Source organism: Saccopteryx leptura, chromosome 4, assembly GCF_036850995.1.
Source record: "Saccopteryx leptura isolate mSacLep1 chromosome 4, mSacLep1_pri_phased_curated, whole genome shotgun sequence".
Classification (NCBI taxonomy): domain Eukaryota; kingdom Metazoa; phylum Chordata; class Mammalia; order Chiroptera; family Emballonuridae; genus Saccopteryx; species Saccopteryx leptura.
Genome location: NC_089506.1, coordinates 46,107,557 through 46,119,236, shown reverse-complemented (window position 1 = coordinate 46,119,236; position 11,680 = coordinate 46,107,557). Strand labels below are relative to the sequence as shown.

At 40.9% G+C, this 11,680-nt stretch overlaps 1 protein-coding gene across 1 annotated transcript; it reads right to left on the bottom strand.

The window, feature by feature from the left end:
• On the bottom strand, positions 1–8,566 carry METTL21C (methyltransferase 21C, AARS1 lysine). The gene is made up of 4 exons (XM_066383600.1): positions 8,434–8,566; positions 5,116–5,267; positions 2,297–2,414; positions 1–872 (listed from the first exon to the last, which is right to left on the bottom strand). The coding sequence occupies exons 1-4, from the start codon at positions 8,558–8,560 to the stop codon at positions 478–480; spliced, it is 792 nt and encodes a 263-aa protein (XP_066239697.1). The 5' UTR covers positions 8,561–8,566; the 3' UTR covers positions 1–477.
• Between the last annotated feature and the right edge of the window lie 3,114 nt (positions 8,567–11,680).

Below are 11,680 nucleotides of genomic sequence, written 5' to 3'. Positions count from 1 at the left end.
TTTAGTCATTGTTTCGCCTATGATTGTTTTCTATCATTCAAAATCTTATTCCTTTGCTAATTAAAATCCTTACAAATAAATTCTTCAAATTAATCCAATGAAGCTCAGTATCAAAAAGCATGTGACAAAAGTATATTGATGAGTTTAGAACTGTGCTCTCCAGTAGAAATAACAAGGTGTAAATCCACTTGTTTATTCATTTATTCGTGTAAATTTACTAAACATTTAAATCAGAACTTTGGAAGTCAGCAAAGCTATTGTTATATTTTTATATTATTCTTTGCAGATAATTAGATGAACCAGATCATCTTAAGTAGGTTATTTTAGAAAGTGGCTATAATATTAAGTTCTGTTTATTTTGGATGTATAAGTATTTTTACGTATTACCTTCTTAATCTTAAAAGTGTTTTGTTGACAATGCGATATCTAATACTGCTCTAAACACACACTAATTTTCTGAAAAACATTTTGTTTAATTTAGTCCCATTTCAGTGTTCCTTTAAAAATTTTAACTGATGACTCTGGAAATTCAGCCAAGAATGTTGTATCAAAAGCTTGCTTGAATTTATCTAAAAATTCATAATCAGTGCTGAATCTGAACTTGTTTGCCCAAAGCAGCACAGTCCCAGGCTGGCAAAGGTGCGCCATGGTGGTGAGCAGCTTGTCCAGACAGTAATGGTGGTAGACCACATCAGAGGCCAGAACGTAATCATAATAAAAGGTTGACTTGGGGAACTTCTGTTCCAGGCCTTCCCCCCACACCAGTTCTTTCACTTCAGGCAGATGTGCTGTACATTTTAGTGTGTTCTTTAAAAGGTTGTATTGAAGGTTTCCCAGGACATCAGGCAAATCCGTTGCGGTGACTTGAGCTCCTGGAGAGAAGGAGAAAAGTATAATAATTACCTGGAAACATTTGGACATTCTGAGGGACATAACTCTCAGGGAGGAACAAAAGAAATACAACTGGGATTTTCAGCATTGGCCCTACTGACATACGGCTGGACATATTTGACATAATTCTCCTGGATAAATTTTTTGGGGGTGCAGGGTTGGTTCTGTGCTCTGGGCCCCATCCATTAGATTACAGAAACATCTCCCCACCCATCCCCACGTTACGACAATCAAAAATGTCTCCAGACATTGCCAAATGTCCTTTGTGGGGAAAAATTATCCTCAGTTGAGAACCACTGAAATAGAATAATATTCCCATCTTTTAAGAAATTATAAGTTAAACAATGGTGCAATGTTAGGAGATTTCAGGATAACTAGCTAAACATACTAAGCTTCGCATCTGCTTAATATAACAATTCATAATGTTTTTCCTTCTAAAATTACGTTTATCTGATGTGGGAAAATGCCTGGGAATTAAACTGTGGTCCTGAGCCAAGTCTTTTGTGCGGACTTTGGAACGCCAAGTCCTGCCGGGGCAGAACGCTGCCCCAGCAAGCCCTGGTAAGATTGTTTAAAGGAAACAGCTGATCCCTATAGCCTTTTCCTTACATACCTGAGAGACATTAGTTAATTACCCTTCTCTGCACCTGAACCCAGGCTCTGCTAATTTGCTTATTGAGCAAAGAGACCAATAAATACGATGAGGCTGCAGTGATCTGGGCTCTCAGTCCTAGAGGCTAGGAGTCCCCTGTACCCATCTTTTCTGTATGTTGTGTCTTGTGTGTGTTTTTCTTAAGTCCTGCAGCAACTTCCTTTCGTTCACACCCACAGCTGAGCTGGTCATGGTAATCTGAAGCTTTTATTTTTCTCTTATACGAAGTATTCAACTTTCTTTTCATGAGGATGATCTGTTTTATATGACTCTCACTTTTATCTAAATTCATTAAATTAATTCTTGGGTATTTTAAAGCTAGTAACAATTGTTCACAAAATAGGTCACTATATTTACAGATTAGATTTTTTTTTATTGTGTGGGCAAAAGCATGCCAGGTTAGTACCCACCTCTTGCCCAGTGCCCAGGAATTCACAACCTGCATTTTGGGTATAAATATATCTTTACCTTGGATTAACTCACATTTTTTTTCCCTTCAAAATGTTAGTTATAATATTTGCAACAAAAAGCAGGAAAAGTCACAGCTCCAAAATTTCAACTTCATCACATGATAATTGGTGGACTGGGCAAGGTATTTAAGCTCTTTAAAACACAATAATCCTATCTTGGGATAACAGTGGTAATTCTAGCTCATGACATTTGGGGGAGATTCAGTGAATGAAATCATGTCCTACGATACTCCTTATCACAGTAAAGGTCTTTTGAAGTAAGATCAGAAATAAATAAACAAACCTAAAATACTGGCCACAATGGAAACAAGGCCTGGTCCAGCACCAATTTCAAGTATTTTAGCGTCTTGAAGATTCAGTTCCTCTGTATGTTCCTCCAAATACTGACACAAAGCCGTAGCCTAAAAAATATTTACTGTTGTCACCTGTACATTGGAAACCAGTCATGGCCCCAATCCCCACCCCAAGTTAAATACTGTAAGATACAGCATACAGTTTAATTTATTAAGAGGCTCATCAGAATGTAACTATATATTTAATGATGTATTTAGACCTCTGGAATATGAAAGTTATAATATTCATCAAAGGAACCAGAGAAACAAGTTTGTTAAATGGCTTTCATCAGAAGACTTGATCAGTCTCCAGAAACTGAAAGCCCAGCTCATTGCTTGAAAATCCAGGAACTTCTTGCTCTGACTCAGTCATATCGGGCCTCCACCTGCTATAAAAGTGTTGTATAAACTCTTTCAACACCTCTCTCCTGTCCTCTATTAAAATTCAAGTGGGCTAGGACTCTGTCTGTTAAACTGGACAACTGGGCAGTTATTTTTTTAAGTAGTTCCTCTAAGAAACACTTAGATTATCTGAACAGTACTTCCCACACTTTAGTGTACATGCAAAAGTCACCTGGGGGCCTGGGGAAAGGGGCACATCTCTGTGGACTCAGGTATGGGCTGGGGGGTGCCCAGGGATGCATTTCTAACAAGCCCCCTGATAATGCCAGTGCTCTTGGTTCATGAACCTCACTTTGAGTAGTAGTCAGGAGATGTTTTTAAAAAGTGTGCAAATAAATTAAGATAGTTTTAATATAGAAAACCAAATGTCCCTTGAGAACAGAGGGTAATTATTTGCAAGGTGGGAGGTTCAATATTATGAAAACAGTGTCACGTAGAGCTATCAAGAGGACATATGCTTTGAGGTGTTTTCTGAGAAAATCAGTCCTGCCCTGTGAGAGGCTGGCCCCATTGGAGAGCTATTGGGAGACTAGGGGAACGGCTACATTTCTTGACATTCCAAACACTCCCCCACCCCTTCTTGGCCCTATTAGCCAAATCTGAGAAATGATCTCTTTCACAGTGAGCTGACTATAAGTCATACAAGAAAAGGGTGTTTTCCCCTTCTACATAAACCCTTCCTCTGCAGTTTTCGGGGGATTGATATCCCAGGAGAAGACCAGGGTTGGTGCATGAAAGGCTGAGGCCTTAATGAGAACAGAGCAGCCCCGTGGACAAATAACTTTTTCCACTTCTAATTTCTGATATCCCTGCTATGGTTGTCTATTTGCCAAATATATTAAAATAGGAAGCTGTTGGAGTAGCTTGATGGTTTTCAGACTTGTTGTTAAGCCACCAAAGAAAAAAAGAGAGAAACAGACTCATAGACTCAGCCAACAGTACGGCGATTACAGGAGGGAAAAGGCGGGCGGGGAGGTAGGAAAGGGAAGGGGCAGGTAAACGGTGATGGAAGGAGACTTGACTCGCAGTGATGAGCACACCGTACAATATACAGATGATGTATAATAGAATTGTACACCTGAAACCTATCTAATTTTATTAACCATGTCACTGCAATAAATTCAATTTTTCTAAAAAAATCCTTTGAAGAGAATCATATTTATATGCATAAGGGGTACAAACAAAGCATTTTGGTTGATAGGAATGTAAGCAGGTGGAGATTTAAGAGCACAGAGCCCCCGACAGCCCCTCCCTCCTCCTGCTCCCCCTCTCACCTGTCACCAGTACCCCAGCTCTCCCGAGGGCATTCCATGGAACCTCTAATCATGACTACTTATTGTACGTGCAGTCCCTGGACCAGCTGGTCTGTATCACCTGGGAGCCTGTGAGAAATGTACAGGCACAGTGCCCCCCACCCACCCACCCCCGTCCACACCTCCTGAATCAGAACCTGCCTTTTAATGGGATCCCAGTATAATTCACATCCGTGCTAACAGCTGAGCTGATGTGGTTCGGAGCCTCTCTCACTAAGCCTGGGCTGACAACTTCTGCAACAGAAAGAACAACAGCACTGGCATCTGAGGCCACTGTCTCAGCCTGTCTGTGCACCATGCACCCAGTGCAGTAGCTTTACCAAATGATCAACTCTTCATTAATTTAGTAATCCATCAATATTGATGATAATACATTAGCAACTACAGCTAACATGAGAGAGAGGTGCACCACTTCACTGAACCTCACAACCATCTCAGGAATTGGACATCAACACTGTCCCATGCTTTAGATACAGAAATGAAGGCAAATGGAGGCGAAGTGAACATCCATGACCACAGGGCCAGGAAGTCGCAGGTTTTCTGGCTTTAAATTCAGAGCGTTTCCCCCACTTCAGTGCCATCCTCACAGGGCTGTTGCAGGGAGAACATGGGATGCAGCCACACTTCCTGCACATTTCTACTGCAACACCCACCACGTGAAAAGGAAGTCAGGGCCGGAGGGTCTGTGGGAATGGCCACAGGCACGTGCTGCAAAGCTACAACTCCAAAATATGGGTTTTTTTTAACAACTTATATTAACTTTTCATCTTACTTCTTGATATATTCAAGTTTATATTAATGTAAACAATAATGTATGCATCAACAGTGTATTTAAGAACATAGCATAGAGGAAAATCAATGCTTAGGGGAGAGATGCTAGGTATAGTGGAGCGCAACCACGCCACCCACACCCTTGGGGAGGCAATAATTGACCCTAAGTTGAGGACACACAGAATGTTGAAGTACTTGGCATATTGATCAAGACAACACAGATGTACAAAAGTGTCATTATCGTCCCCAGAAATCCTGCCAGCCCAGTGTAGCAGATCTCTCACCCCTGGCCACACCACTGCTCCGTAACTCTCTATTGATTCTTGAATCACAATCTTCTTGCCTGCAAACAGATAATACTCCTGAGTGTAGCTGGCATAATTTGTAGGAACAAATTTCTGAAGGCTATGAAGCGAGGGCTCTATGTTGTTTAAATCTGTGGGGCAGAAAATAAAACAGGTTTTATGATTTGTTGATTCTGTGCAAATACACACTTAGTAATTGCTAAGATGGGAACATATTGAAAATTCTTTCCTCAGAGGCATAATGCCATCAGTGACAATGGCTACAAACTAGCACAAAACAATAATATGGAGTAACAGGGCCATAAAATTCAGATGTGAAATTTTTATCATATAATGAAATGCACCAAGGATGCCCTGAGTTCTTTCCTCTGTTTAGGAGAGGACGGAAGAGGTATGGCTCCCTCCACACACTGTTTTCACAACAGGAGAAAGGGAAGTAGCACCAGGAAAATGGCACAAATGAGCTGTCTGTGTAAGGAAGACCTGGGAAAACATGAACCTGACTATTTTTAGGTCTTGAAGTAACATTTCCACATGTTGGCTGGAGCGTATTCCTTAAATCCTTTCTACATCAGCTCCTCAAAAAGTACAGGTCGCCCAAAGATGAGCCAGCCCCACAGTCCAAGGGAGGGCGTCAGACGAGCTCTGACTATTGAGTCACTACTGCTTTAAATACTTCTTTACTCTCATGACCCACTCGAGCAGCTCTCAAATATCACATAAAATGAGAGGAAGAGCACCTGCTCAGAGGAGGATGTGAACAGAGGCTGAAGGCTGGTGGGTCTTTGAAGAAATCTATTCAGGAGCCCACCCCTGAGAGGCAGGGACCACAGGGACTTCAGGTGCCAGTGGTTCCCACTGGCTCGAGAGCAGTTCTAGGCTGCTGGTCTGCAAACCAGGTAACAGGCTCACAGGAAGAACAGGATAGAAACGTGGAGTAAGCATTGAGAACTTTTATAATTTGATCATGTCTGTTGAAACTAATTGCATGCTTATATCTTGCACGTCTTTGTATTTTCGTTTTGTTTTCCTAGAAATTCATTTTTATAGTATTTTACCAAAAAGTGTCAGAATGCGGCAGATGGGGAAATGGTCCTTGACCACAGCGTGAGTGAAGCAACTGGTTTGTAAACCAGCCTGACAGATGTCCACAGGTCTCCAGAGCGCTGCCCTGGGCCACAGGTTCTGATTCAGTGTTCCAACCCTGGAGGAGAACGCTCGGCCCCGAACAGCAAGATGAGCTTGCAGAGACCAGGGACTGCACTGAACTTGTCTGAACCTGGTAACAAAGAGTGGCCCAATCAGTCCTGAGGGCTTGTCCTTTTCTGTCATGTGCCCTAGTTAGGGCTGTGGGGAAGCTGTTGGGGAGGAAAGGAGACCTATGGCCCTCACCTACCTCGTATGGGAAGCTACGGACATCTAACACCAACAGAGTATTTATGAATGACCAAGGAGGCCCTAGCTTCTCTCACAGGGCTGGAAGGCTGACTCTGAATTCAGTTTCAGAGACAATAAGAAGGCAGAGAAATGGACCATGGTGACTAGTAAATGTTTAATGACCAGTTTGGAGAAAGGGGGGAAAGTACTGATTTGTAGGATTTGACAATTACTATGATGTTAATACTCCCACATGGTGATTTTTTAAAAATGTCACTGGGAAAAGATGTGTGACAGCACACCATCATGGAGTATTTCTACCCTCCAGATACAATGGCTATCAATGGACTCAAGAGCATAGATAATCGTCAAATGTAGCAAAATAATTTCTGATGAGTCATGAGTATTTATTACTTTAGTTTTTTTATATACCTTTGTTTTTTATATAATCTATTTAATTGTAAGTTTATATAACTTTAATTTCAATAATGGCTGTGTTTAATAACTAGCTCACAGAATTCTTGAAATTTGGGAGCTGGTATAGGCCAGTCATTCTAAGGAATCAGTACAGAGCTGTGTCCTTTTTCCTGAAGGCTTTTGTCACTGGAGTGTCTACCTAGAGCAGCCAGACCAGCAGATGCTCATCCTTGCTCCTGCAGGTTTCTTTCCCCCAGCCCATGCCCACTGTGCTCCAGACTGTTCATTCGTCCCCTCCTCCCACACATCACCAACAGGGCACTCTCAAGACTGGGGGGAAAGTCAATGGATTATGTTAGATGGCTCATTATTTCATAGGTTAATAAACTAATGCTTATACTTCCCCAATCAACAGTGTAAAAAAATATGAGCATTCAAATATACTCCCATAAGACCCTTTTATGTTCTACAAAGATATATAAATTTATGTCTACTGTACATTAAATATTTTTATTTATTGTATCTATGCTAGCCTAATATTTTTAGAGGGTCCAGATATTAGAGATAGGTAAAGTTGCGTATTTATGTAAATAGTTTAGTAAAAATAAATAACATTCTGGTTTAGTAGAGTTGAAACATGATTGTATCATGTTAAATGATTGCAAACGTTATCAATGCTATATCTTGGCCTGATCTGTGGTGGCACAGTGGATAAAGTGTCGACCTGGAATGCTGAGGTCGCCGGTTCGAAACCCTGCACTTATCTATCTGGTCAAGGCACATATGGGAGTTGATGCTTCCTGCTCCTCCTCCCTTTCTCTTTCTCTTTCTCTTTCTCTCCTCTCTCTCTCTCTCTCTATCTCCTCTCTAAAAAAATGAATAAAGAAAAAAAAGAATAAATGCTATATCTTAGCTTTTTATGACAATATTTGTCATGTTTATCAATAATTAACTACTAAATTCCTGTCCAAAAACACAACTCTAATGGTTACATTGTCCTGATGAGAAAATACACTATGCTTTGAGAGGATCCAACGTCTAATGGAGCTATCAAGAATAGATTTTGATCAAAAGCAGAAACTAATCCAGATTTCATTTCTTTCTAGAAGTGCCTGTTACAAAAAATATGCAACCTTAGATTTATACACAAGATAAAAGAAATTTGTGAATTTTGATAATAAATAATGAAAAACAGGGATCACTTGTAATGCTAGGCTTATGCTTGCATAAAGGCATTTTTGTACTTAGCTCATTATATGAACTATCCAGATGGATGTTAACTAGACTTATTGTAGTGATTATTTTGCAATATATCCAAATAGCAAATCATTGTGTCATACACCTGAAACTAATATAATGTTACATATCAGTTTTATCTCAATAAAAATGATTTAAAAATCTAGAGTGAAAAGTAGGTGGAAATTTTTGTCACAGAAGTTAACTTGGAAAATGTCATCACCAGGAAAACAACTTAGAAAGTGTTGAGGTGATGAAAGAGGTTACCTCCTGAGGGTCCACTGGTGCCGTCTTTCTGGACGGTCTCTGCCTCTGCCTCTAACCAGCCATCTGGTGAGCTCAGTCCTTCCCCCGGGAACCCAGGCTGCTGCTTGGAGCTCAGACACACGTCCATAACCGGAGCTGGTTAGAGAGGAGAAAATTGGACAAGACCCGAGTTGCTCAGCCCAGGCTGTCTGAATCTCTCAGAAGGCTCTAAAAAGTGCAGCTTATCGCCTTAGCATCTGCTGAGTCGAAAAGAACACCTGCTTTTCAGCTTAGTTCCTTTGGGCAAGCGAAGCAGCCACTCTGGGAGCTGCCATCTGGTTTTGCAGAGCAAAATGGAGGGAGACCATTAAACATGCCCGAACCTATTCTGTGCATGAAGAAAGGCAAAAACAGAAAAACTGGAGCCAGGGGACAGGCGCAGTGGTAAGATTCAAATAATTTAACAACTGGTTCTCTGCCCTAATGACCATCTTAAGTATTAAAAAAAAGATATACCAAAAGATAGTCCATTTTTTCATGCTTTTAATACTTAAGAACAATAAAAGAAGTATGCATAATTAGGTTATGTATAATAAAGTTTTAAAATATTAATAAAAATATTAAATAATACTGACAAAACACAATAAAACTGCTATTTGAGATATTTCCATATTGCTTCTTGAATGGCATTCTCACTTGCAATTTTTTCACCTATGGACGGAACAAACATCACTACAGGCACTTAGAATATGCTGTTGAGCAGATGAACATTAAAAAAGAGTAAGGAATGTAAATTTGTGAATTCCACATTGGGTGGATGCCCAGGTGCCCACCTTGGAGAGAACCCTGACTACAAGTGCCATTTAACAACTGGTTCGCTAAACTCAACAAAAAGTTAGATATTGGTTCTGCCAAACTGGTGTGAACTGGCTGAATCCCACCACTGGACAGGCGTAATGTCGCCAGAGTCTAAAATGTATTTTTGATAACTATAGGAACTGAATCTTAATAAAGCAAATCTTGTCTAACAATATGACCATTGTGAGTCCCTTGTGGATTGAAATATCATGGATGAGCAGCCAGGATTTGGAGCAAACATAGGGCTGCTTGCTCCCTTTTCATCTGAGGCTTTATTGCAGGAGAGTAGAAAGTGCTGGGCGCTCAGGGCCAAGCTCACCACTCTAACGCTCTAACACTAATTTAGTCCCCTCCTCGCCATTGCCTCATCAGCAGAAAGGGGATAATAATATCTGCCTACCTCCTAAGGCTGTGGCAAGGAACAGAAAGAAAAAAAAGTGATTAGTACAGCAAAGGAAAACTCTTTCTGACTCAGAAAAGGGGGCCTGGCTTTTGGGATCATTGATCAGGGTCGAAATAATGACACCTGATGTTGCTGTAGGACGTATCTGTATCCTGTTGTTGCCAACCACGTTCTAATGCTTTACGTGGACTCATTCAGCTAATCCTCATAACTAACCCTGCAAAGTAGATGCTATTATTATGCTGCTTCTCAGATGAGAGAAATCTAGGCACAGAGAGATTAAAAAGCAGGTCGAGTGTACGTAGTTGGCCTGTGGCAGAGCTGGGCATCAAACCCAGGAGGTCCAGCAGCAGATCTGCCTTCCTATACAGGAGTTAGGACACAACTTGAGTTGTCCTGGGTTTCCTGGCTTACTTGGCCCCTGATATTACTCGTGACGTTTCCCTGTAACAGTGACATCTTCTAGTCCTTTTTTACAAAATGTAAATACTTTTTCTGGTTTGTGTTTACCATTCTGTGTTTATTTTCCACACTTCGGAAAGCAACTAGCCACACCAGTCACACTATGACTAACTAGCTGACCACGAAACCCAGCCATTCAGGTACTGGCCTGCTCCAGTGAGCACACACAACACAGGAGGAGTGCCAGCCCCTGCAGCGAATGACATTCTGCCCCACACCTGGGGAAATTGCATGGTCCTCACATTCATGGGCGACAGGATTTCAAACAATGAGATTGCTGTGAATAACATTTTCACTGACTCTAGAAACAGATAAGCAAATGTTGACCCCAATTCTTCAACTCACCAAACCAGCCAAGAGTGCTCTGCTAGTCTGTGTTTCACAGGAGAAGAGTTTTCTCATGAAGATAACCTGCTCCTTTCTTTCAACTTTCCCACAACTCCAGAAAGTTCCCCTCAAAAGATAGCAGACTAGTCACTTATGTGTCCATAGAGCATCCTCAGTGTGGAAGTCAGCGCTGTGGCGAGGAGCCCGCATTTGAATCTTGGCTCTGCCATGTGCTTCCTTTGTTGAAAATGTAGATAATGGTGCTACCTACCTCCTATGGTGGTTGTGGGAATTAAGAGAAGTAATCTATACAAAGACTCACACTACAATTGCTACTGCATGTGATGATCATCTCCCAAACTTGAGAAGTTACACAATCCAACACCCTACACAGGACTCCCATCCAGCACCACGTAACTCTGAACATTAAATTTAAGACATTTCTTCATTTTGCATGCAAATAAAGGAGAATTTGTTTCAAATATCAGGTGGCACTTTTCCTTGTGAAATGAAATTATTCCCTTCCCCCATCACTAGAGTTGACATAAGAAATTAACTTTTCCCAAAGACAGCTGTGCATTGAAACACAACTTAGAACATAACTACCATAATCTGCTTAGTGTTCATTATTAGTTTGACACATCATATGATATATATCATGTTAGTATTTAATAAAGAATTGAGAAGGTTTTAAAATGACTCCTGGTTAGTATCATAAAAACAATTTTGAACTGTTAGTTTAAATATATCTTTACCTTATGTAGCAGAAGAGATTTCGGATTTCTGTGTACTCTTTTATCCTCAATGTTTATATAGATCTTCACTTAAAAGGATTAGCATTTTATGAACAAAAGCCAGCCAGTGGAAGTCCAAGTTATTTAGGGTAGCATTACCCACCAGTACTCAGACACATTGCTTTGCTAGAATTTCCTCTCTCTCTCTCTTTCTGTCTTAAATTTTCACACAAACACTCTCTCTCTCTCTCTCTCTCTCTCTCTCACACACACACACACACACACACACACACACACACACACACACACACACACACTCCTTGCAGCATGAAATAGAACCACCCTCAAAAGACCCAGAAAATCACTGCAGCAGAGCAGAGACTGCCCTCGGTGGTATCCAGTTGCTGCAATGTAGTTTGCAACGTGGACTTCTATTTCACTTTTAAAAAAGTGGGGGCTGGGTAGTTGGGGGTTTTGTGGATCT